Source organism: Atractosteus spatula, chromosome 26 (genome assembly GCF_055471065.1).
Source record: "Atractosteus spatula isolate fAtrSpa1 chromosome 26, fAtrSpa1.hap1, whole genome shotgun sequence".
NCBI lineage: Eukaryota > Metazoa > Chordata > Actinopteri > Semionotiformes > Lepisosteidae > Atractosteus > Atractosteus spatula.
This window is the reverse complement of record NC_142731.1, coordinates 7,731,824-7,756,196: the sequence shown is the minus strand read 5'-3', so window position 1 is coordinate 7,756,196 and position 24,373 is coordinate 7,731,824. Positions and strand designations below refer to the sequence as shown.

At 47.0% G+C, this 24,373-nt stretch overlaps 1 protein-coding gene across 7 annotated transcripts in view; it reads left to right on the top strand.

Annotated features, from left to right (window-relative positions):
• Positions 1-302: 302 nt before the first annotated feature.
• hdac5 (histone deacetylase 5) overlaps positions 303-24,373 on the top strand; it is a 93,581-nt gene continuing 69,510 nt past the window's right edge. For 3 of the 7 annotated variants that reach the window (XM_088906013.1, XM_088906008.1, XM_088906015.1), the window contains exons 1-3: positions 320-481; positions 12,530-12,777; positions 13,696-13,763. In XM_088906013.1, the coding sequence (XP_088762139.1) occupies positions 13,709-13,763 (55 nt within the window). In that variant the 5' untranslated portion in view covers positions 320-481; positions 12,530-12,777; positions 13,696-13,708. Of the gene's footprint in view, positions 482-12,407; positions 12,778-13,695; positions 13,764-21,099; positions 21,434-24,373 lie in introns of those variants that run through there. The other 4 variants (XM_088906010.1, XM_088906009.1, XM_088906014.1 and 1 more) reach the window with 4 other exon arrangements.

Genomic DNA, 24,373 nt, shown 5'->3' with positions numbered 1-24,373 from the left:
TTTTTACTAGACGAGCATGAATCGGTATTTAACCGTTCTCTCCGAACTACAAAAGACGCAGAGGTCTGCATCCGCGCCTGTGCCGGAACGCCGTGTCAACAGCGCAACACTTCGCTGTGTCAGACGTTGACTGGGGGAGACAGACCACACGTCAGGAGCGCCAGTCGACGCGAGGTCTGCCACCATACTCAGGTGTGGGTTATCTTCCCGCTGTAGGTTATTCAGTGGTTGCAGAGTCTATTTTTAGCACGCGGCCGGGGGGGAGTGTCACGTGACGGGGGAGTGACGTCACGAATGTTGTTGTTGGTGGAGGAGTTGCCAATATGGAGGAAAGAGAGCTGTGACGGGAAAAAAAAAATACACATACATTTCTTTTTTTTTTTACCCCCCCCCAAAAAATAAACACCAGCTAGCGCATCCGACGTCGAAGATCCGGACATCTCCTACAGAAAGGCAAACGGGATATCTCCTTGATCATCAGGTAAAGATAGTTTGTTTACTGACACTCATTTTTTCTGACCGTTCTTTTCAATTGCGAGTTCTCGTAACTAAGCGGGTCAGTGCCACAAAAAAATGCATTTATTCAAGAAATGTAGCATTTAAAGCTTTCACGGCCTCAGCGAGACCACGTTTTGTGAGTATTAACAAGCATTCGGGGGGGACGCGTTGTCCCAGGTGCTGCCGACAGTGATATAAACGGATAAAGATAACGATTTGTTACAAAAACAGCGGTCATTTCCTTCTCCAGAATTAGTGAGTGCAATTTTTTTTAAAGAATTGTGGTAGTGCGCTAAATACGACGCGGTGGGCAGTGGTCAGTTTTGGTTCAGTCATTTCTTCGAATGCTGAGTGACTCGTATTTGTATCGGCGGTGATGGCAAAAAGTTGGAAGAAATATTTGACCGAGACCCTCGAAAGTCTAAGCAAGGAAATGAATTGACTGTAAATATGTTTTTTTTTAAGAACTAGTGAGAAAGGTGGACCAAATAAGTCCACCAGATACGTGAGCTAGCTGCTGTGAGACCGTGCTGTGGTTAAAGATGTTGAGATGATGTTTGTCATGGGTACATAAATCCGAATTCTCTGTGCAGTGTCTTCATCGAAGTGTTAACACTTTTTCCAGTTGCTGTGTGTTAGAGAAATGACCAGAAACCGGTGGATGCAAATAACATTTCTGCCATCCTTGTCTCGTTGCTGCAGAACGAGCATGTTATCTGCATGATATCTGGATTTTTTATTTTATTTTCAAGTGTCAGTATCTGTTTGTCTCAGTTGTTGCGGTACTTTTTAGATCTCTGGATTGCCAGATGTGATCAGGGGGTCGTGCATGCGTTAGGAGCTCAGAGTCAGCTTGCAGAAGATGAATTGAGGGGGTTAGCCATATTCATCCATTCGGGGGAAACAGAACATGTAAACTCCACACGCAAGGATCTGAAGTCCAGAATCAAACCCAGGATCTAAAGACCGCCTACACCAGCAAGATGCCCACCCCGAGCAGTTATTAAGCATCATCTATTAAAACCATTTACGACACTCCTGTATGCAAAAACACAGCACAATATATGTTTATGTAGAGGTCACTGAAACAAATCCGCTTCAAGGAAATGTATCTATCTCTTTTGAAATTGAATCTCCGAGTATTTTTAAGCACTGATTTTTTGACCAAGGTCTCACAAAGACTTCTGCACTTGAGAACGAAAAAAAGCCAGTGTCGTTTAGAAGAATCTGTTCTGGGCAGTATGAAAGCAGGATGATGGTGTACACGCTGTGCTGCTGTTTTCTTTAAACTGACAGGGGAATATTTTGGAAGATACGGAGTAGCAGAAGTTCATTACCACTAGTGTGCCTGGTTTGTGTTTTCTGGACACTCAGCAAATCCTGTGTAAATACAGGTCTCAGGCAAGCTCAGTATCATTGTAACTGTGAATTTCAGAGGCACCAAAAAAAATAGCCACTTGTGTATTTACAGCCCTGTATTTTTGTATTTATTCACATATTAACTCAGTCACTGATTCAAAATGAAGGAGTCCTAAATGAAACAGACAATCAGCTACATCCAGTGTTTAAAACAGCCCTTGATATTTGTGGGAGAGTGCAGATTTGCTTAGGAGCACCAAGAACAATCTCTTACTGTATATTCTGCTTCCGACAGAACAATAAATTGTCATCTCCACCGAAAACACCTTATATTGACTTCCAGAATTTTAAAAACTGACATGCTGTGTTTGGAATTGAGAAGTGTACGTGTTGTAGTATTAGCTATGACCGTAAATAATCTTATACCTCTGTACAGAACGAGCCTAGTTGTGTCTCTGTTACTGCTTTCCAAGTCCATGTTGACACAGAATGATTCTGTTAGTTTCATAGTAACATTTCATTCTCAAGATGCTGCTCAAAAAAAGGAAGATGAATTTCTATTTGAGCGTACAGGACTCTGTAAGAGGTCAGTCTAGGATTCTGCTCTTAGATCAGTTTTTAAAGCCTCTGATCAGTTTTTTTTAAGTCATTTGCCTCCTGTCCTTTGGAAGCTGCCGTGCCTCTTCCTGCTTTATTCAGAAAATAAAGAAAAGGGATTTCAAATCCTGGTAATCCAATTGGTGTTTTATTGGATTTGCAGTTGTGTTACACTACAGATGGAAAGAAGTCAGGCATTCACAAGGCAGAGGCTAAATTACTTTATAGCATGTTTTTGATTATTTTTTTCTGATGCCCGTCATCTGCAGGGAGCGAAACACTGTGCTACGTGATTATTTGTCTGCATAGATCTTTTTATTTTGCCTCTTCTGCGATTACTTGGTAACTTGATTTTAAGCGCATGTCCTGTGTTGTGTTGACTGCTATTGTACTGATATTTTTCAGCAGTATAATCTCCCAGGATCCCTCTGTAAACAGGACCTGCGTCTCAGTGGGTTAACCTTCCTAGTTCAAAACACAGATCAGCACAGTTCTCTCTCACTGTCGCTGGTGTGAGACTGGTGCGTACAGAGATGAAAAAACACTCGCATTGCATAGCTGGGGAGAGACGTTCCTGGTTTAACAAGTTGCACGCTCTTGTATATAACTGTTCATGTTTCATGATGATCATATTTTGAGCATATTATTCTAGGTAGAAATGGATTTCCCATTGTTTATCTACATTGTCGATGCACTTGTGCACAAGCCAGCCACTTCTACAAGCCTGAAATTTCTGTGTATGTGGATCACGGTGCTATGCAGTGGGAGCCTTAATTTCATCTCTGCAGGTACTGTAGACTCTATCTCGGGTTTTTGAGATAGAGTTTTTGTGAGAGCAATAAAAATGTTGTATTTTTGTCAGTGTTTATGTCCACTCTGCAATCAGATCTCTCTGCTCCACAGTACAGAATACACCGCATACAGATGCACTATCAGATGCTCTGACGTCTGTATATGTGTGACTTAAAAGTCAAAGGCTGCAGAAGTTAATATGCTGATCGGCCTTGAGATCACGCATTTATGTTTTCTCCTGCTTAGAAAACAAATTGGGCAGTTGTCTAGTAACCACACTATCGCTGGAGAAGACAGCTGCTGGAACAGCTCAGGGTGACACAGCAGTTGATTCAGTGGCTTGCATTTGCAAAGACATCTGAAAATGTTTAAACTGAATAATGCAATTAGCCATTTTCTTTGTAAATGGCAGGATGGCCTTGTAGTTCTAAGATAAAACAGGCATTTCAAATCCATTGATATATTTGTGTGTGGATTCTCAATGGGAAGGCACAGTGGTACAGTGTTCAATTCCAGACCTGGGGTGCTATCCGTGTGGAGTTTGTATGTTTTCCCCATGTTTGTGTGGGTTTCCTCCTACAGTCCGAAGACATGCGAGTAGGTTAACTGACTTCTGGGAAGACTGACCCTGATGTGAGTATGTGTGTGTCTGTGTGCCCTGTGATGGACTGCCATCCAGTCTAGGGTGTACCCTGCCTTGTGCACGTTGCTTGCCTGGATGATCAGATTCACAGTGTAAATGTCTTTTGGTTGTTGGTGGAGATGTCTCTCTGTGGATTTTTGTGAAGCACTGCTTATTGCAAAAGGCCAATTGTATTTTAAGTTAGAAAGGAATATCTACTAATACAGACCCATCCCTTTAAACGGAGTGGCATGATCGCATATCAGGACCTAGCTGTTGTTTTTATTTAGTAATTAGAATCAATTCACTTAGCTTTTAAAGCATGGCTGGCAGTCTAACATCGTGGTTGGAGTAGAATGGTGTCTTTTTGTTTTGGAAGCAAGGCTGCTGTTTCGAGCTGTTCGATGCCCCGCAAATTAAGGTGTAGCTAAACAGCACAGACTCCCAGCCATCTCCGACTTGATTTCATTTTGGCAGAGATGCAGCACAGCCCGCTGTGGCTCCCAGTCGCGTTTGGAGGTTTTGCGAAGGGAAACTCTCTCGATGAGGCCCAGTGGGGTGGCTGGGAGAACGACCCAAGTGATAAGTGCAGAACCTTCAACCATCTTGGGACAGCCTGCCTGGAGCGGCACGCAGAACACAGCAGCCTGTGTGTGTGTGTGTGTGCTTGCATGCCTGTTGTTCTTTAAAAGAAGCGCGAAGGGAGCTCAGACATCTTTCTCTCCCAGCTGGTGTGAAGCCCCACGGTGAGGTTGAAGGGAAAGCCTCTGGGAGGCTAGTGGCTTGCAGGGTGCTTGTGTCCTGCTCAGCTAGAAAGCAGTGTGCAGCGAGCAGAGGCCCGGGCAGCGGCCAGCAGGCAGTGGGGCGGCACGGTGCTGCCGTTTGGCGGCCTTGCCGCGCCAGTCTCCCAGATTCGGAGTTCGGCCAGGAAAGGAGGAAAATCTTCAGGGCAGTGGAAAGGCAGGCGCTGTTCTTCCGATTGCAGGGGAATCAAGTCAACAGAAACTCTGGGGAAAAAAAAAACCCAACAAGCCCCAGCAGCAGGCTTGCCCCCTTCCTGTCCGGCAAGGCCAGGATAATGTCAGCCCGTCGAGCCGTTCCTTACTCAGAGAGAGCGCAGCTGGTGGCAGCTCTCCATGAGGCCAGGACAGTCACCTGCAGCAAGGGACGTGTCTGGGCTTCGTGGCTGGAGTGAGGAGTCAATGACTGGATTTATTTTGGGCCTAATAAGTAGTGTCTACTGGCCAGCAGCCAATCACCCTGCAGCTCTCAGCATGCAGCCCCACTGAAGCTCAGCAGGGTTGAGCCTGGCCAGTACCTGGATGGGAGACCTCCTGGGAAGCTATGGTTGCTGCTGGAAGAGGTGCTAGTGGGACCAGCGGGGGGCGCTCACCCTGCGGTCTGTGTGGGTCCTAATGCCCCGTTATAATGGTGGGGACACTATACTGTAGTGGGCGCCGTCTTTCGGATGAGGCGTTGAACTGAGGTCCTGACTCTCTGTGGTCATTAAAGATCCCCGGACATTTCTGAAGAAGAGTAGGGAGTTATCCTGGTGTCCGGGCCAAATTTCCCCCCTTGACCTTTACCGTGGCCTCCAAATTGTCCCCCATGTATGATGAGCTTGGACTGGCCCTGCGATGGACTGGCTCCCTGTCCAGGCTGTACCTTGCCTTGTGATCGAGGCTCCGGCTTCCTGCAACACCGTATGGTAAAAAGCGGTTTGGCAAATGACATGACGTGACAAGTAGTGTGTTCTGTCTGTAGACCTTCAGCTCTTTCAGCTCTTTCCCGTCTCTCGTGGGAAATCTCATTCCACTTCTCTTTCAGTGCCGTAGCTCTTCCTACAGCTTCCTGTGGTATCGGCTTCTGAAAACACTGGCGGTTTTGGAGGGCACGACAGAAAAATGCCATGTGAGCGCCGTGCAGGAAGCTCAGAAGAAAAAAAAAGTTTCAGGATCAAGTAAACTGCCAGTGATTGTTTTAAAGGGCCTGATACCCAATCACATAGGCAATCGCTACAATGAGGATCCAGCCTGCCAGAGCAGCGCCAACAACAACTGGGATCAGAATGCTGGTGTCTCCAGCAGACTCCAGCAACCATGCAAGTTTGTTTATCGGGAAATGAAACCCTTGTTTTGGGCCCCTGATGCCAGTCTGTGCACCCTGTAGCTGCTGGTCCCCAGAAGTGCCCTCCCCTTATTTCCCTTGGGGACGATGGCAGGTGGATGGGTCAGGGTCTGTCTTGGGTGCAGAAGACGACTTGTCCCAGCCCTTCGCTGGCTGTTGCATCTGCAGCATCACCCAGACTTTTGTATGTACAGCTGTTTCTCGCTGCTGCCAGAGAGGAGGAGTCGAGTCCGCCTCTCTGTTTGCTGTAACATAGCTGGTCTTTATGTAGTATTTACTGTCGGCTTTGGGGCTGATGGCTGACAGACCCTGTCAAAATAGGCTGACGATTTTTGTTTTGCAGGTGGCGAGGGGCTTAATATCAGCTGAAGAGTCAGCTGGCCTGAAGGCTGCACTGTGCCTTTATGAAAATGCTGAGGAACCTGCCAGGAGCATATTTTGTTTTTTTGTAGCATGCAACCAGTGCATGAATAACCCTGTCCTTGGTGTCAGTAGGTCCTGTCTTGCGTGGTTTTTTTTTTCCAGAGGTGTGGGGTCAGTTAGTGTGTGCCTGCTGAATCCATGTTTCCTGCCTGTAGCCTCTGAGAGCTGTGTCAGAGAAGGGGACTGTGGGGTTGGCTATTTTAATCTCAGCATGTGCGTCATTAGGATAATGCACCCAAAGTACCATATTGTAAATAGCTAACCGTTTGAGTCAGTTAAATACTCAGCTTTGCAATATTGCATTATCCAATACAGGGCAGTGACACTGGGGAAAATACTCTTGAGATTTGTTCTGGAATGTGTGCATGTACCAATGGAGAGCCAGTGCTTTCACGGATCAAGGCTGTTCTTTCACGAGCAGGGTATCAGTCCGATTGCAGCACATCTTGGTGAGGCACGTGCATGATCCGTGGCAAATAATGTCTTCAACATTAAGTTAAAGTCTGACCATACAGGTGGGTTTCCCTCTTGCTCTGTGGATACACAGTCCACAGAACACCTCTAGACTGGTGTTCGGAGCTGAGAAGATTTGAGTGCTGCTGATGAAGTCTGTTTAGGAAACTGCTCTTGTCTGATTGCACTAATAAACTCCACAAGCAAACGTCATAGATGTAGAGTCCAGTGTAGGATAAGAGATGAAGTGTTTAGGGAGGTGTTTGCAAGCACTGGCACATATCTACCTGCTGGATTTATAAGTGCTATTATACAGTATATAATTATATAGATTGAGCGATTACACCAGTTCCGCATGGTTCCATAAACTGCACCTAAATCACAGCCCTATCAGCTGAGCATCCAACTAGAAAAGATTAACAAACCCAACACTTTTAAAGCTGTTTTTTTTTTGTTGCTCGTAGCTTTAAGAATTATCCAGAATTCTGCTTCTAGGAGGAAACATGCAGGGGTGGCTCTTTGACAATAGGCTTGCCTCTGCATTGACTTTAAGGCTAAGAGGTATCTCCATTTTGCTGCAGAGATGGCTGAGTGAATTCTGGTTTTCTTCTGCCACTTTTCAGTCAGTGGTAGGATACTATTGTGCCCTGGCTACAGAGACCTTGTTCACCCTGGTAGAGTTTTCTGTGTCTGTGGCTATGCCCAGGTGTCTTGTTTTGCCACATTCCGTGAATTTGATCTTCTCCTATGAAGATACATTCTGTTACTCCCAGGCTTAAGAATAGAATGAATGAAGGTAGCCGTGGCCCATTTAATTGAATTATCCCTACTTCCTCAATTGCTATGCAGGAGTGTTTGAGAAACTGAATTACAGTACACGGATATTTAAACAGCTGCTGGGAACTTCATTAAAAAAGTAAGTTATTTTATGTTCTTCAGTTTGTGAATATAAAAATGAATGGGCGATGCTAGAGTTGCGTGTTGTGTGGCTGATGAAAACAGTGCTTATCAATAAAGTCACACCAAAGACACATTTTATACTTATAGTTGTAATTTGTGCCCAGCAGGTGTCACTGTTGGGCAGCTGTGCTCCAGGATGGGGGTGAACTGCAAAATATAGTGAGTTTAAGGGAACACTTTGTGCCAGATTCACATAACTGCTCAAGAGAGGTTATGAGAAGCCCGAAAGGAAAATGGACAGTGGCACAGCAGGGCACTTGATAAACACTTGGGCTCTCGAGGGACTATTACAAAGCTTTTAGATGTAATCTGTTCATTTTTTGTAAGGTTATTATAGCTGGCTGGCTACATTTCAGTAATAGCTCATTATGTCACGGGGAAGAGAAGGGTCAGAGCAGTCTTTTGCACTTTTGCAGAGGTTTTCTGTGTCAAAGGGCGCATTACCGGGTAGTTCCGCACCTTGTCTTATCAAAAATAATGTTGTCTTGGGGTAGAATTCAGCATTACACTGTAGAACAAAAAAACGGTAAGGATGTTAACTGTGGTAAAGAAAATTACAGGTATTCGTCTTAAACATCTGTTCAAACGTGTGGTGAAGTGTAATATCATGTTTTTCAGTACAATGTACTTGTTTCGTAAGTCTGTCATTAAACACAGAATGTCTAGCTAGCAAGCCTTGTGTTGAGTGTGTGTCTTTGCCCTAGACTCTCATCTTTAATAGGCAGAAATTAGCTAACAGCTTCTCCAGTCAGCTCTGACAAATAATGATCACAGTTGGAAAAGTTAGGAAAAGGCAGTAACATTAAGTGCGTATCTTCTGAGAGAAGAAATATAATCCCTGAAATGCAGTCTAGATGGAGAGTAACCACAACAAACTTTTATTTAGCCTGATATGTCAGTTTGAGAACCAATCCAGCTGTTTTACTGAAGCAGCTTGAGGGAAATCCGTGGCTCAAGCGTTCAACAGCCGGGCCTGCCTGGGGATTGAACCCGCAGCCTCCCCGTTACCGGTCCAGAGCCTTAATCTGCTGCCCCCTTTAAAGCAGATCTTGTATAGCTGAGTGTCCCCGAAGAGCCATGTGTGTAGATTATTCCCACAACCAACCTGGCACCTTCTGCTGAGCCCTGTGGTGAGCAAGCCTGCGTCAGTGGAGCTCCTGGGCTGATCCGGACCGTGTGTCTGAGCTGTGTGCGCTCTGCTGCTGCAGCTAGCATTCACTCCAGCTGTGTGGAATGTCAAGTAGGATCTATGAGTCACATCATGCACAAGTTCAGATGCCCCCCCTCCCCTCTCTTAGCATCTCAAAAACAAACCTATTTTGAGGAGCTTGTGTTTGGAGAGGCTGTTTTAGTTTTCAAAATGCCTGGAAGTACAAATACTCCTCCTTTCAATAGGGGCGGATTTGCTGAAATATTAAATCACCAATTTGCTGAGGATGAAGTGTGCCCTAATGGCACAGTAGCAGCTATCGGAGAAGCATTGCGTGTGTGTGTGAGGCTTTCTAGACAGCCTGTTTGTTCTCTGTGTTTGAACAGCTTCGGAGATCCTGATGTGCTGTCCGCAGTGTTTAATAGAGCTGTAGAAAATTTTATTTAAAAAAGTGTTTTGCTGTCGCATTTCGCAAGGGGCTGTCTGAGGACAGGGCTAGCCTGTGTCCCCAGTACAGGAGCTGTTATAATCTGAATTACTTCAGCCTGCCCGAATATATACAGTACATGGGTACAGGCTTGCTTATAGGTGTAACTTACAGTGGACTAGTATCAACGAAAGTCTTAAACTCTACAATTACTTCTGGCCCGACGAGACCTTTGAAGCGCTTCAGCTAACACAGGTTCTGTCTCCTTCATCTGTGCCCTGGTGAGTAGAGTTTTGATGCTCTGGAGTTCAAAGAGTCAGTCAATTTTAGAAAGCAATTTTTACTAAAATCGCTGATATGGTAGCAATGCTTTCCGAGTTAGACTTTTTTTTTTCCGTTGAACAGGATGCAAGGTCCTCGCCGGAAAGCTCTGAAAAGTGCAAACCTGAAAACTCGGAAGTTCTGAATGCGTGAAATAAATTTGCCGGCCATGTTGCTGAAGCGGAGGTGCTGGGATCTTCTTGAGCTAGGTTTTACACTGTGGGAGACTGGATTGTATAGGAAAATGTTGGGCTTTGATGGGTTGAAATGGCCAGTTTCTCTGTGGAAGTTTTCTTGTACATCAAGGCTGTGTTTTCCAAAGTATTCCATTCAGCAGCTCTGCTCTATCTGTTACTTGAGTATAATACACTGAATCTGAAGAGCTGTGCAGACAACAAAGAAGTCTGGGCTTTACACTAAAAATGGCAGTGTTAAGCTGAATCTGCACTGCTTCCTACATGCAAGCATTCTGCTCACTTAGCTTTTGGACACAGACACACACTGAAGAAGGCAGTTTGGATTTCCTGGTGCTCTTCTGAGCACGAACTGCGGCCTGGGCAGGTTCAGCTCCTGTCTGCGGGAACCATCTTTTTTCTTTTCTAGTTTCTGTTGAATTTGAAGATTGCATTTTCTGCCATTTTGCTATTGCTGCAGCCTTCATTCTGCCCCTTTTTTTCTGTGTGCAATGCAGTGGTCGAGAAAAAACAACAACAAATAAGATCAGACTGCTACATAGTCACACGTGCAGGTTGTTATTTTAAAACGAGTGCAATTGCCAATCAGGGAATCATCACCCTGTGCATAAAAGCACGTTTCGCTCTCTTAACAGATGGGGAAAAGCCAACACTGGCACAGATAGAGCCTGGATCTGAAAGTGTGACTGTGGATGTGATTGAATATTGAAATAGTTTTAGAAAATGTCAAGATCTGGCAAAAATGCCCCTATGCCATGCAGAAGACTGCAGTCAACCCCTGATTTCCATCCCTCGGTTTATAAACTCATCATACAGGCTGTATTAAGTTAGGCTGTATTAGCTGCAAATGCAACATGAATTTGACATGAAAAAGTACTTGCAGTATGTCCTGTCTTTTCGCTTTTTAGTAACTCATTCTGATTCTGAGAGCGATCCATGCTTTGATGCAGGAAATGACTGACTTCCTTACAAGTGAATGCACGCTTTTTTTGTTTGGGTTGCTACGTGCTCTGGTCCGGACAAGCGATCCATGGCCAGAGAAAGTTTTTATAATGTACGACAGAGGTTTAAAAGTGTGAGAGGCGAGGCCACTGGGCTTGTGGTCCTCAGCATTGCAGTCCTTCTGTGTTCCCTGCTGGGCAGTGAAACACTCCAGTGCTGCCCTGAAGGACATTGGGCAGCAAATTGTCCACCCTTTGGCAGAGAAACGTAACGTGGAATAACGCTGAAGAAGATGGGAGTCAAACCTTGTATGTCCAGATTATTAGGATTTTCTAGAGTGTTATATGTGTTTGAGATTTGGATGTCATGGATAAAATTAGCTTGAGTATTCTGAACTGGATAGGCAGAGTGGAAAAGCCAATTAGTAGCTTATAGCTGTCCAGTATCACCACTGACCTCCCTTCACAGCCCATTCTCTGTGTTCTATTCACAAACCTTTGCCAAGCTACCACCTCTTTCCTAGTAAGCAAAACAACGCAAAGATGATGAAACGTGTCTTTCAGCATTCAGTCATAAACACCAGTAAAACAGCTAAAGGTTTCTTCTTGACTGTTACATTTAGGAACTTTTTTCTTTTATTCCAAACAAGGGATGTTCAACAGCACATTGGTAATGTTTTGCCGATATGGCACAGACAGCGTGAGGCTGGGTTCCAAGCTGGCGGCCAGCGTGGGTAGCTCGTGTAGAAGGGTGGGCGGTGTGGAGTGGCAGCTGTTTGAGGAGGAAGTGAGGAATCTGGGAGAAGGAGAACTGGGAGGATGGGGTGTGAGGGCCGCCCTGCTCCGGCCTGCTTGTCCATCCTCAGCTGTCCCTTGTCCGCGCAGTGATCCCCGCCTGCCCGCGCGCAGTGATCCCTGCCTGTCCGCGTGCTGCACAGCGCGGAGCTCCGCTGCAGTCTGACATCTCTGCCTTGAAGTGCAACAAGGGTGTCCAGCCTGCTACTGTCGCATCACAACAAAGTCTATTAGAAGATGCTCGAGGGAGCTGGTGGTCAATATCCTGTCTGCTCAGTCAGAGAAAAGAGCGCAAAGTGCCCGTGGAGGACCTGGGAGACCCCAATCAATACGCAGCTAGTAAAGGCACAGCGGCACACAGCACAGTGCACAGCTGTGATGCTTTGCTTTGTAACTTGGGTTCGAATGCATTTTTGCCGACCACCATTCAAACTGGTTTCAAGGCTGCGTTCACCCCCTTCGTGGAGGTGAGCCCTGCTAGTCACCATCCTCTGAGATACCATCCCTACAGCACACCCACCCGCTGCCCAGTTTGTCGCGGGTCGAGGTGACTCCAGGGGGGCTGGAGGGGGCTGGAAGTGTGCCAGTAGGCTGTAACCAGGCGTCTTCAGGATGAACGGGTGGGGGGGGGGGGGGCAGTTTTTTTCACAGGCAGTCTGAACCCTTGGCTAGTTGCTTTGTTTTTAATGAGCTGCCTCTCTGACTTCCAGGGTAGACTCCAGACGTCTGCTTGCCCTTCCAAGATGCGCTGGGGGGTTAAAAAGATGACTAATGTTTTTGCTTCTACATGGTTTGTTCGGTTCTAGGCGGCGCCGTGTGTGAGGGCCCCATGTCCACAGTCCTCTGATTCTCGTCCTTTCTGTGTTGCAGCGAGGTCGTCTCGTCGTCCCCCCTCAATCCTGCGAAAAGCCATGGCAGATGCGGAAGACCCCCTTTAGAGCCCGTTACCCACAATCCCACCCTTCACCCCATCCCCTCTCCCTGCCCTCACGGGCACAGGAACACTAAACAGGCCCCCAGACACTGCGGCCCCTTGCAACAGTCTCGAAATAAGAATCTGAGGACAGCTGGCCACCTACCTCTTCTGACTTTACCCATGAGCTCACCAAATAATCCAGGTAAGGCCTTCCTACATTTCCTGTTCAGGGGGAGATGTTTAAAATGTGTACTGTTGTACATTCAAAGTACATAGAATTTCTTTCTTACATCTTAAAATGCACGTGTTGTTCAGAATCCCTTTGAGGGGTGTTTGCTCTTCATGTTATAGTTCCTGTGGCTGTACAAGAGCCTTGTTTTATCCATTCTTACATGGGTCTGCTGTTGGACATGTGAGTGCCTTTTCCAGCCAGCCTGTTGTTGCTCTGCGCTGTGGGTCCCACAATGGGACGATTTCAGTTAAAGAGAAATCCCTCGTTTTCAGCTGCTTTGCTTTAGCTGTTTCTTTCTCGCAGGAGACGTAATCCTGGGAGTCAGAAAGTCCGTTTCAACAGCACGGCAAGGCAAAACAGGGAGTGGAGTTTGTGTATCTTGCAGTGCCAAAAGTGCCCTTTTCGCAATCGATTCTTTGTTCACATGAAGATGTTACTGAACGTTTGGAAATTGTTCTTTTTTGGAGTGAATCCATTTTTTATGACTAGGCTTTCCATGTTTATTTTCCCCCCCATCTTCTCTCGGGATTTAAATGGAGTTCTGGAATTGTTTTCAGGTGATGTTCTGTGTCCCGCTGTGCAGCTTTATAACTGTGTACACACAGCTGCCAAGAGTGGCTTATGCCCAACAGGAACTTTCCTGGAAAACCAAGCAAATTGCTTAAGTGACCCCTGCTTGAGAGTTTTATCGGGTTAATCATTTAACTAGGCACAGCCTACCTTTGAAGAACAAGGAGCTTTTTGCTGAAGCAAAGAGCCTTACCGAAATCTCTCACCATCATGCGCCATTGAAGTACAGTGCCATAGATTCGAGGAAGTTGTGTTTTTAAGAAAATGGACGCTTTCCTGAGACTTTGATTAACAAAGTATTTTCCTGTCATGGGCCAGTGTTCTGACAGCAATGTATGGACTAAGCAGCTACAACAGAGTCAGGGGGACATTTGCCCTGAGTCAAGGTAGGCACGGTTTATTACGTCCTGCATGTTTTCAGAGATTTGCAGTGATTTGTCCCGCTCAGGAAAACATTTTTTTTATCTGACTGGTGTTGGCTGCAAGCGGTAAGAAATGTGATTTTCTAGACGGCATGTGTTCACACTGACTTGGGTGCTTGTAGGCACGTGCCTGGCCTGCTTCCCGAAAGGACTGATCACTGATTGAGCCCCAGCACGAAGGTTTAACAGCGTACGCGGTTGGCCAGAAACAGTGCTGTGCCACCTGGGAGGTATTGTCCCTGGGAGATTGATGCACACCCGTGTTTCACAGAATGAGTGCAGCAAAATCCATGCCTTGGCTAGGGAGTATTTTAGGGTTCTGCAGAAATAAGTCTTCTTACCTACTACCTACTAACCCCCTCTTCCCCCCTTCCATCTGTTTTTAAATGATTAATTTTCTCCTTAAACTTGTCACATTGTTAAAGAATATCTGCTGATCCCAGCCTGAATTCCTGGTCCCTGGGATCATGCATACGAACCAGGTGGATGAGAATTTTTGGGATCCAGGAGTAGCTAGCAGTTAAACGAGCAAGAGGAGCCGGACGGCTTGTTTTTAACTGCAGCCTTTCTGATGTTCTTATCAATACGTTTAAATTAGAATTGTCTGCCATGCCTTTTTTATTTCCAAAGGGCATGTGTTTTTTGCATGCATTAGAACTGCCTTGCCAGCTCCTGCCAGTTCTGCAGGCTTCTGCCAGGAGAGTGACGCAGGGGAGGGGCGGGGTCTGTGAAACTGGGGTATCGGCCAGAACAGAATTGCTCAAGCTCTTCTTGTGAAGGTGAGCTGCGGTTGGCACACCGAGAGAGTGCCGTGGACCAGCAGGGACTCCTGCGTGCCTCCTGTTGCATTAAAGAGAGAAATCGGGCGCGCACTTTGATGCGTCGGAGCAAGAGCTTCACCTCTGAGCTTGATGCTGCCGTGAAGACAGACATCAGCAGATCTCGACAGTGGAAGCTTTATAGTATTACCTTGTGCTCTGCGTGGCTTGGTAGATGTTCTCCTGTACAGTACGCCGGTTTAAAAATGCAAACATGGAAGAGAAACAAGCAGCTTTCTCTACAAACTGTGAGATGATCGCCCTCCCGTCCTTTGGAATGACCGCCTTCCCATCTTGTGGAATGCTTCGCTGACCACGGATTTTAGTGGCACAGTGCTTGAAATCGGGAAGAGGCAGGGAAGCATGTTACCATAGGGCTTCCTCCTCTCTGACTCGATAGCTCTCCTCTGCCCCTTCTCCTGTGGGGCGCCACTGCTTTGATACACCACAGCACTTGGAAACCGAGGCCGAGGAGCAGCGTGGGGAGCTGAAGGTAAATGTGTGTACTCGGTCACAGCTGCAGACAGGCACCCGGTATTTCCGAGCCCAGCCACACAGCCTTGGCAGGTACCAAGCCCAAAACGGAGCACCCTCAAACCTCTCAGCGCTCGGCCTTGCACATTGTGCGTGGCTGGAGACACGCCCACGGGGAAGGCCGACACAGAGCCTAGCCACAGCGGTGCTGTGGGGAACGTGAACAGTTCTGCTAGGGTTGGGGTAGCTCCAGGTGCTGTGGCAGGGCTCTGTGGTTTTCCGGAGCTCACGAAGGCTCTGGGGATGATTAACTTGCCGCCTTCGTCTGTTTTATGAGTCGGCCACCCTTTCCTCTGTGCAGAGTAGGCCAGGCTGGCGACTGATTCAGCGCTGGAGAGAGGTGAGGAACGCTCTGTATAGGGAGATGCAGTGCTCTGTTTGTCTGTTGAGCTGCAGGGGTGGAGAGGAGCGCTTTTATGCTTCACAGACAATAATAATAGACCCTTGATAAACAGAATGCCAAGTGCATACATTAAACTGCCGCAGGAAAAAAGAACAGTCTGCTGCTTACATTGTAATCAAATGTCAAGTTACCCAGTCATGGTGGAGGACACAAAGCATCCCATTATTTCTAAATTGCTGTTCACACTCACTCGTTAGCTGGAACATTTCAGGCGCGGAAAGATGCTTCCTAATAATTGCACTGCTGCCTCCTTGACGCTGAGAGACAGGGACACGCGTGTGCGTGCGTGTGGCAGCGTTGGACATGGCCGTGACGTGGCTACCAAAGACGCCTGTCTGCAGGCTAGCTCCTTGGTCACGCAGGAGGCAGCATGTGTTCGTGGCTGCCCTTCTGGCTGGGGAAACGAGTGGGGGAGCTCAGGATGTGTTGCACGCCGTGGGAGGGGCAGCGCCCTCTGCTGGGCTCCTGGTGGTCTGCGGCTCCAGATTCCATCCAACAGCCAGGACAGTGGAGTCCTGCTGGGGAGAAGCAGTTGTCTTCAGTCCTTAACACTCCTGCGGCTGCTCCTGATCACAGCTGACATCTCCCTTATCTCTTCCTCCCTTTTCTCTTCTTCTTTGATTCTCTCGTTTGCTGTTCTCCCTGTCTTTCAGCTTTGCTCCTGGTCTCTTTCTTTTGTTCTTTCCTCTTTCTGTGTTTCCATTTTCTTCTCATTTTTATTCCCATTTTCTCTTCCCGGTTCTTCTGTGCCGGGTTTGTCCGGAAGATGACTGAGCTCATGGGCACTGTAATGTGGACGATGTACAATTTCAGTAACAGGGCAGCCAGTTTTCTTTGTCTCATTAGAGTTCTCTTTGCCTCATAAAGTGGCTGTTCTCTTTGCCAGCAGCCATATCACTCTGCAACTCACAGCTGGCAGCCCCACTGGAGCCCAGCAGGTGTGAGCCTGGCCAGTACCTGGATGGGAGACTCCTGGGAAAAACTAAGGTTGCTGCTGGAAGAGGTGTTAGTGGGACCAGCAGGGGGCGCTCACCCTGCAGTCTGTCCTAATACCCAGTATAGTGGTGGGGACACTATTCTGTAAACAGGCGCCGTCCTTCGGATGAGACGTAAAATCGAGGTCCTGACTCTCTGTGGTCATTAAAATTCCCAGGGCGTTTCTCGAAAAGAGTAGGGGTGTAACCCCGGCGCCCTGGCCAAATTTCTCATTGGCCCTCACCAATCATGGCCTCCTAATAATCCCCATCTCTGAACTGGCTTCATCACTCTGCTCTCCTCCCCACTGAGAGCTGGTGTGTGGGGGAGTGTACTGGAGCATCATCCAGGTGGGGCTGCACACTGGTGGTGGTGGAGGGGATCCCCATTACCTGTAAAGAGCTTTGAGTGGAGTGTCCAGAAAAGCGCTATATAAGTGTAAGCAATTATTATTATTATTATTTTTATACAAATGATAGTGTTTAAAACAGATGGTAGGCAATGAATTAAATAGTATACATACAGTAGTGTGTGAAAGTCTCTGGATAGTATTCATGCACAACAGTTTTATTGTATTAGAACAAGAACAGCACACTAGTAACAATGCAGGGATTATCCCCAAGTCCACAGTGTGGTCTGAGTATCATAAACCTGTATAATAATAATCATATCCTTACACTTACATAGCGCTTTTCTGGAAACTGCACTCAAAGCTTTACAGAGTCCCATTTACAGGTAATGGGGACTCCTCTCCATCACCACCTATGTGTAGCGCCCACCTGGATGATGCGATGGCAGCCAGAGTGTGCCAGTACGCTCAACACACACCAGCTATCATGGGGGATATTAGGAGGACTTGATTAGTCAATGGGAAATTTGGCCAGTACATTGGGGTAACACCCCTACTCTTTTTGAGAAACACCCCAGGATTTTTAACAACTTTTAATGACTACTGAGAGTCAGGACTTCGGTTTTACATCTCATCTGAAGGATGGCGATATTTTTGCAGCAAAGTCTCCATCACTGTACTGGGGCATTAAGACCCGAAGAGACCGCATGGTGAGCGCCCCCTACTGGTCCCACTAAAACCTCTTCCAGCTGCAACCTTAGTTTTCCCAGGAGGTCTCCCATCCAGACCAGGCCAGTCTCATACCTGCTGAGCTTCAGTGGGCTGCCAGCTGGGAGCTGCAGAGTGATATAGCTGCTGGCTCTGTACAGTATCTCAAAGCAGGCTTAGTTTTGCCATGAATAAAAGAAAGATGGTGTAGCACTGTGATTGATTTTTTCCATACGCATACTTCTCAATTAAGTCTTTAAAAATCTCGGGACCTTTGAGGTAGATTTGAATGAAGATGTAGGGTTGCTTGCCGAACTCATTGCTTCTTGTGGTTGCTGGATCTGCATGGGTTTAGGACTCTCCCTGACTCTCATGTTGCTTAAATGGAAGTGCAGGCAGGAGGAACTCGATCTGCCTGTCTTGACTGGTCCCTGACTGCGACTGGAGAGGGACCTGAGCTGAACCTGTGTCTGTCTTGGGCACCGGACTGCAGCTGTCCAGTCCCAACCGATTTCTCATCCTGCAGGGGACACTTGTCAGGTTTTCCTGTGCCCCTGTTTCTTCCTGTTTCTTCAGCTTGAAGATTGAAGGCAACTTTGGCACGAGAAATGGGGGGGAAAAAAGAAACTTTTTTGCACCCCAATGGAGTTAGAGCAAAATTTGATGTTTACCCCAGAGAAAGAAAAGGCACAGTTGTTTTTGCGCGGGAGCTGTGCGCGAGCGAGAAAAAGAAAGCATACAGTTCACGGTGCTGTCCCCGATGTACTGGGGAACCAAAGCAGATAGCGCTTTCCAGAGAATATGTATGTGATTGCGCCCCATTCATACAAATGAGCTGCTGCTGATGCCGCGCGAGAGAGGGAGCGGGGCTTGAAGAATTCTCTCGGAACGAGCTCTGACATTGGGAGGTGGAGGAGAGATTTGCCGCCTGGTGTCCACGCTGGTCCCAGCCTTTCCTGCTGCCGTCCTGCCGCTGTTGGGGGGTTAATTCGTTTGCGCCGGACGTAGGTAGGGGGGGGGGGTCAGCTGGTATTGACCCGCCTGCACAGCTGCCTTTCATAGAGACAGATAACACAGGTGATTGATGTGATCTTGCATTATTTATTAAAACAAGAATTTTTTATCTGTCAGGGCAGAAGATTGCTAGTGGGGTTGAGATGAGTATGAGTCATCAGAAGGTTCTATTTGTGGAAAGCAAATTTCTGTGAGCTGCAGCGCAGGCTAACGTGTGTGTGTGGATGTGTCTGTGTAGATAGGAGTTGTTGAGTCTCTGTGTGTCTGGGATGCAGTTTATGTGCTTGCGTTCTGAGTGTCTAGGAGAGTGTCTCGGTGTGGACATGTGGTTGTCTGTCAGTCAGCATGTGTGCACTCGATCGACTGTTTCTCATTTTCGGTGTGGGTGTGGGTCTCCGCGGACCACGACGGGCTCTCTTTTGAAGGACATTCTCAAAATGCTGCAGGTCAAATCTGAAGTGAGGATTGATAGGGTTGTAAGGGAGTGAGATGGGGTTAGAGACGGTAGATTGCCATCCGATAGATAGGTATGGATTCTGTAGAAAAGGTATGAGTAAAAACCAGCAGAATAATAAGTAGAAAAAGATGTCCTTAGGCTCCTGAATATATCATGCTAAAAGAACAAGGAAAAATAAACTGCAGGAAAATGTGATCTGAATCCTTTAATTGATCATTTGAGAAAAGGTTAAGTAGTAAGAAGTCACTACCAATGGTGTGGTACCAATAGGAACCCATAGAAATTCAGTTTCATAGAAACTAAGGAAAAATACTGTGATCTGCAAGCAGACATCACAGAAGACAGCAAAAGGGCTAAAGAAGAGATTGACAAGAGGAAGCCACAACTAGGAATTTTGGATCCATTGCAACTAGAAGTCCTCACCTGAGACTAGAGACTCATCAGCCAAAGAGCTCATCCCAGTCCCTGTAGCATTAAGTGGATTGGGAAGTACGTGACCCCCCAGGATGGGACACTAGTAGGGAAGGAGTGTGGACTAGAGCAGTTGGAGTGAAGTGTAGCAGCAGCCCTATCAACTGCTCTCTATGCAAGTAATCAAGCATGTAAGATGGGCTGAACATTCCTATCTTTTCTATTCATGTCTTGTGTTATTGAGCTGCAATAAAAGATTATGGGATTATTTGAATGGTGTTTTGTGGGATGATTAATGTTTAAAACCATAACAGAGTTGCAAGAGGCTGCACTGATCTATTGGCCTCATGTGGAAAAGAATTGATTGATCTGATGCGAGAGGAAAGGAATTTGGCACATACCCAGACTCATTCATCATTGATCCTAATTGTATGCGTTGCCAGGCTGGTGTAAATTAAAAAAACAAAACAAAACAGTAATGACATAATTGTAACGGCCTGACAACAAATCCACAGGAAAATCAGTACACAAACTCTACCAGATCAATCTCCTAGGCGTATGAAAGTGTGAAATCCAGTTATTGTCCTGTTCAGTGCTGGAGTTCTTCCTGGGGCTGTGCCTGCATGCGTCCCTCCTTCCTCCCTGTCTTCAGGCGTGCCGGTGTGGACGGCAGTGTGCGTGGAGGATCCGTTGCATGGATTTGCATGTGATGCCAGTCTCTCTCAGCATCAGGGTGGGAGATGTGTGGCGGCCAGTTTGCTTGAGTACCCTTCTGGCCAGCGCCTAGCACCCTGCTCTGAAGGCTCCTTAGCCTCTGTTGTCAGTGATGGGATTATTCTACAGCCGTAGCAAGTTTGCAGCTTCTGGCCCCTACAGCTGCCTGTCTGTGGAAATGTGGGAGGACGTCTGCCTGTTATGGGGTGTGATATGTTAGGTTTAAGTCCAATGGGGGTTAAAAAAGCTCTCCCTTTTCAGAGTCAATAACGGAAAAGACGTTGTAGTCTAAAATCCTTTTTTTCTCGAGGTCCTGCATTTTGTTTACCGTTGCACAAACACCACGGAAATCGCGTAGTATTTTTTTTCTCTCTTGCCGGCTTTGTCCCCTCCTCCCCCCCCACACCTTGTGAAGCAGCACCGGCTCGGAGAAGAAAGCGATCCTTTTTTTAGAAAACGAATTAGAAAGGGTCGTTAACGCAAACCAGTGCATGGTCACGGGGACCGGGCTCCTTGTCTCCACCGAAAGGAACGCGTTGGCGTGAGGGTCTCGTCGGGGCGGAGATGGGCCCCCGGGCTGCGTCTGTGCCTGTCCCTGCGAGGAAGGGGCGCAGAGACGGAGGGTGGGGGGCTGTTGGGGTTAGAAGCCGCAGAGCCTGGACTTAGCGATCTCCTGCTTTGTCTCTCTCTCTCTCCCTCCCTCCGTTTTCCCCGTACTCTGAAGTTAGAGTGCTGCGAGCTCCTGGAAGCAATGGCGATATTTTTAGAACAGGATCATCCGCTGCTGCTGCTGTTCTTGTTGTTGTTTTGTTTTTTTTTTTCTCCGCTCGGTCACTGCAACACTGAGGGGAGCAGACAAAACAAGGCCCGAAAAAGCCATCCGGGGCGTTTTGTGGATGAAGCTGTTGATGTCGTGCCGTGGCAGGCGGTGGTGGGATGTCTTGATGCGGCAGTGGCAGAGGTGAACCGAGCAGTATCGCCCCCCTGTCCGCGTTGCGTGGCACTGCCCGCTAACCTGGAGCCCCAGCCTGGAGTCACCATGCCAGACCTCCCCGTCTCTCTGACTCACCGTGTTGATAATCAGATGAGGCGGCCCGGTAGAGAATAGGTCTTCTGCGCCGAGCTCGCTGGTGACGGCACGTAAGAAAGGACCGAACAAGAGAAGACTCTTCAGCCCTTCAAGGCTGTTTGGTTGTTAGCAGCTAATCGATCCGAGGATCTCATCCAGCCAGGGTGTCAGCTTCAGCCAGGGTAAGAAACCAGGGTATCAGAAAGAAACCAGGGTATCAGCTTCAACCACAGTATGGTTAGTTTGTTGCAGACTCCTGCAACCCTTTGTGTAAAGCAGTGCAGTTTCCACTGGTATCCTCTGCTTCATGTTTCACTGATGATTCTGAAGACATTCAGTGGGTTGCCCTTGAAGGTTATTGAATACTGGAACAAGTCCCCTTAAAAAGTCAGTGCAGGACGTCTCCTTAATCCCCAGAATGTGTCTAGTAAAGAAACACAGCACATGGGGATTTGTATGGTTATTTGGCTATAGAAACTTCTTCAAGAGAAAGGAAAACTGATCCGTTTGGTCAGTTCATACTTGCCTGATTATCATTTACCTTTTGCTTGCCCACAGTCTTCCGCTAGGGTAGTGATCTCCTGTCCTGGTTCTGAAGGGCTTCCATGCAACTGGTTTACCAGCTGCTGTGATGACGTGAAAAAGGGTTAAATTGGTCCCCAGTTTTTAACTGGATCAGCTCAATCCCTTTTCCTCGTGCCTTAATGTGTTGATTTCTACCAGGATTATTTCAAGATGAGAGTTTTGGGAACAGGGTGCCTCAGGTTTGTGCTGTAGGCTGTGATGCATCTCATTGAGCTTTTCTCTCAAAACTATAAACCTCCTGGGGAAAAAAGAGGCTCATTCCATTGTAAGATCATCCTCGATATTCTCACCCCATATGCACGTTTGAAAGGTGATGTCTTTATTGTTTTAGCAGTTTAAACTGGAGTCCTTTTTTAAGGAAAAGGCTGAGCTTTCTGTGATCTAGAGCCATGCTCAGTGTGCAAAAATTGCCAGTAAGTACTTCAGGTATTAAATAGGAATGCTGTTTCCTTTAACTCTGATATTTACTTCAGTGTGTTACACAGCATTGTGCAATACCTTTATTCTCCAAAGGGGAAATTAAATTGTTGCTTAATGCAACTGGACATACTTTCTGATTCTAGATCTGTCCCCTGTTCCCTGCTTCCAGGTTAATTCTCCCTTCCTCTTCTTTGAAGGTCCTGGTTTGTAGAGAGAGGCTGTTTTCCTGTTTAAATGGCTTTTTTGCCTTTTTTTTCCATCTGCCTGAGGTCCCAGAGGTGACCAGCTCTGGTTAATGTGTGTTATCTGAGTGGGTGGGGTTGTTTAATTGGAGGGGGGGTGCTGGCCACTTTCTCTCTGGGTGTCACAGTGCTCGAGACAGAAAGGCCTCCCTTGGATGCCTTTATTCCATTTTCACATCGAAGTCCTTGACATTAACTGAATGAGTTCATCCATGCGAAAACAAGTCGCGGCCTCTCGCCCTCTCTCTCCGGGGCTAAATATAACCCCGGCCCACGTCAGACAGCGAGAAAAGTACATCCATCTATAAATAACCGGGGCTGCTGCAAAGTGAAGCCAGTGGAAGTGGGGGGGATTAAAACTTGAAAAGCCCCCCTGCTGTCCAGGTGAGGCTGGTCAACGGGAAGCAGGAGAGCAGCGAGGCTTCGGGCTCACGGTTCGAGAGACCGTCCCCCGTACGAGCAGGATGTGTCTGGACACTGGCGCAGTGTGGCCACTCAGCACTGGGACAGACAGCGCTGTCGGACTGGCCGCCCCTCTGTCAGATCAGCTTACACAGACTCGGGGAGACGCGTTATGGATGTTTGCTGGGAAGAGGTGTGGCGTTGGGGTGGCAGCTCAGCTGTGGCCGTGTCAGAGCATGCTGGCAGCATAGGAGACACTTGGCTGTAGAGTAAGTGCACAGTGAAGATCTCTCTCGGCAAAGAGCAGGGCCTAGGGGTGTACTGTAGAGTAAGGCAGACTAATGACTGCAGAGTTCAAAACACCTGTACAGTTCTTTAAAGGTTCACTTCAATGGGCGTATGCACATAGGAAAGAAATCTGGTAAGGTGGACAACCGGCAGTTTAACCAGAATTTGGATGTATCCCACCTATAGGCGAGGCGACATGGTTTTGAAAAACTGGGAAAGACCCTGGAACTGTGGTCTGTGAGGACAGAAGTTTGAAAAGAAGAAAGAAAGGATGTGGAGGAAAACAGCTGGCTCCCAGGTCTTAATGGAAAGGGCAGAGAAGCATCATGGGAGTTCTGTGGCCCGTCATTGTCAGTTATACTGACTCAGATCACTGGAATTGATCAGTAATTCTGCGCTAGTAGTGTCATCCGCCCACCTTTTTACCTTTAGAAGTGTTCTGTACTGTAACTTAGGGGTTCAGTCCCATTTACTGGCTTTTTAGCATGCTCAAGTAAAATTAATTTAAGTCCTTTTTACCTTGTAAGGGGTGTTTTGAAGAACTAAAAGCTGGGAAAGATTAGAACAAATTCCCCAGAAGACTTGGGTAATTCTCAGGGCTTACCAACTGTTTTCTTTTTCTTTAGTGCAGCGTGGTTCTGTTTACGTCAGCATATTCCTATCTGAATTCTCCTTTCTCAGAATTAGCCCTTATAGTATCTCTCTGCTGCAGTTCGTAATCGCTAATGAGAACTTTGTCACTCCCAGATTTTTCACAGGGGAAGTTTGTATTCTGACATTAGTCTTATATAATTCTGCTGTTGCAGTGTAAAAAGCTTTAAGTTCATTAGGTCTGTAACTATGTGGACTGTCTGGTGGATGGATCAAGAACTGTGACTGCAGGCACAAGTTTCGGTTTTGGAAAAAATTTGATTTTTTTTCTTTTTTTGCAGTTAATCACCAGACCTCCTGCTGCTGTTAAACGCCTCACTAACTTACTCTGTTTGAGATTAGCTAAGGTCCTGCACAGCCAAGAACAGCTTAACGGTCAACATACTGTAGTGGTCAGTTTTCTGGCCAAGGCGATTGGACACAACGAGAAGGGGAAAGGGGAGGTGTTAGTACAAGGGAAATATCATGTGCAATTCCTACTGAAAACCAGCTACAAGGGTTCAAGTCAGGTTTTGTAATCCTTCACACACATTC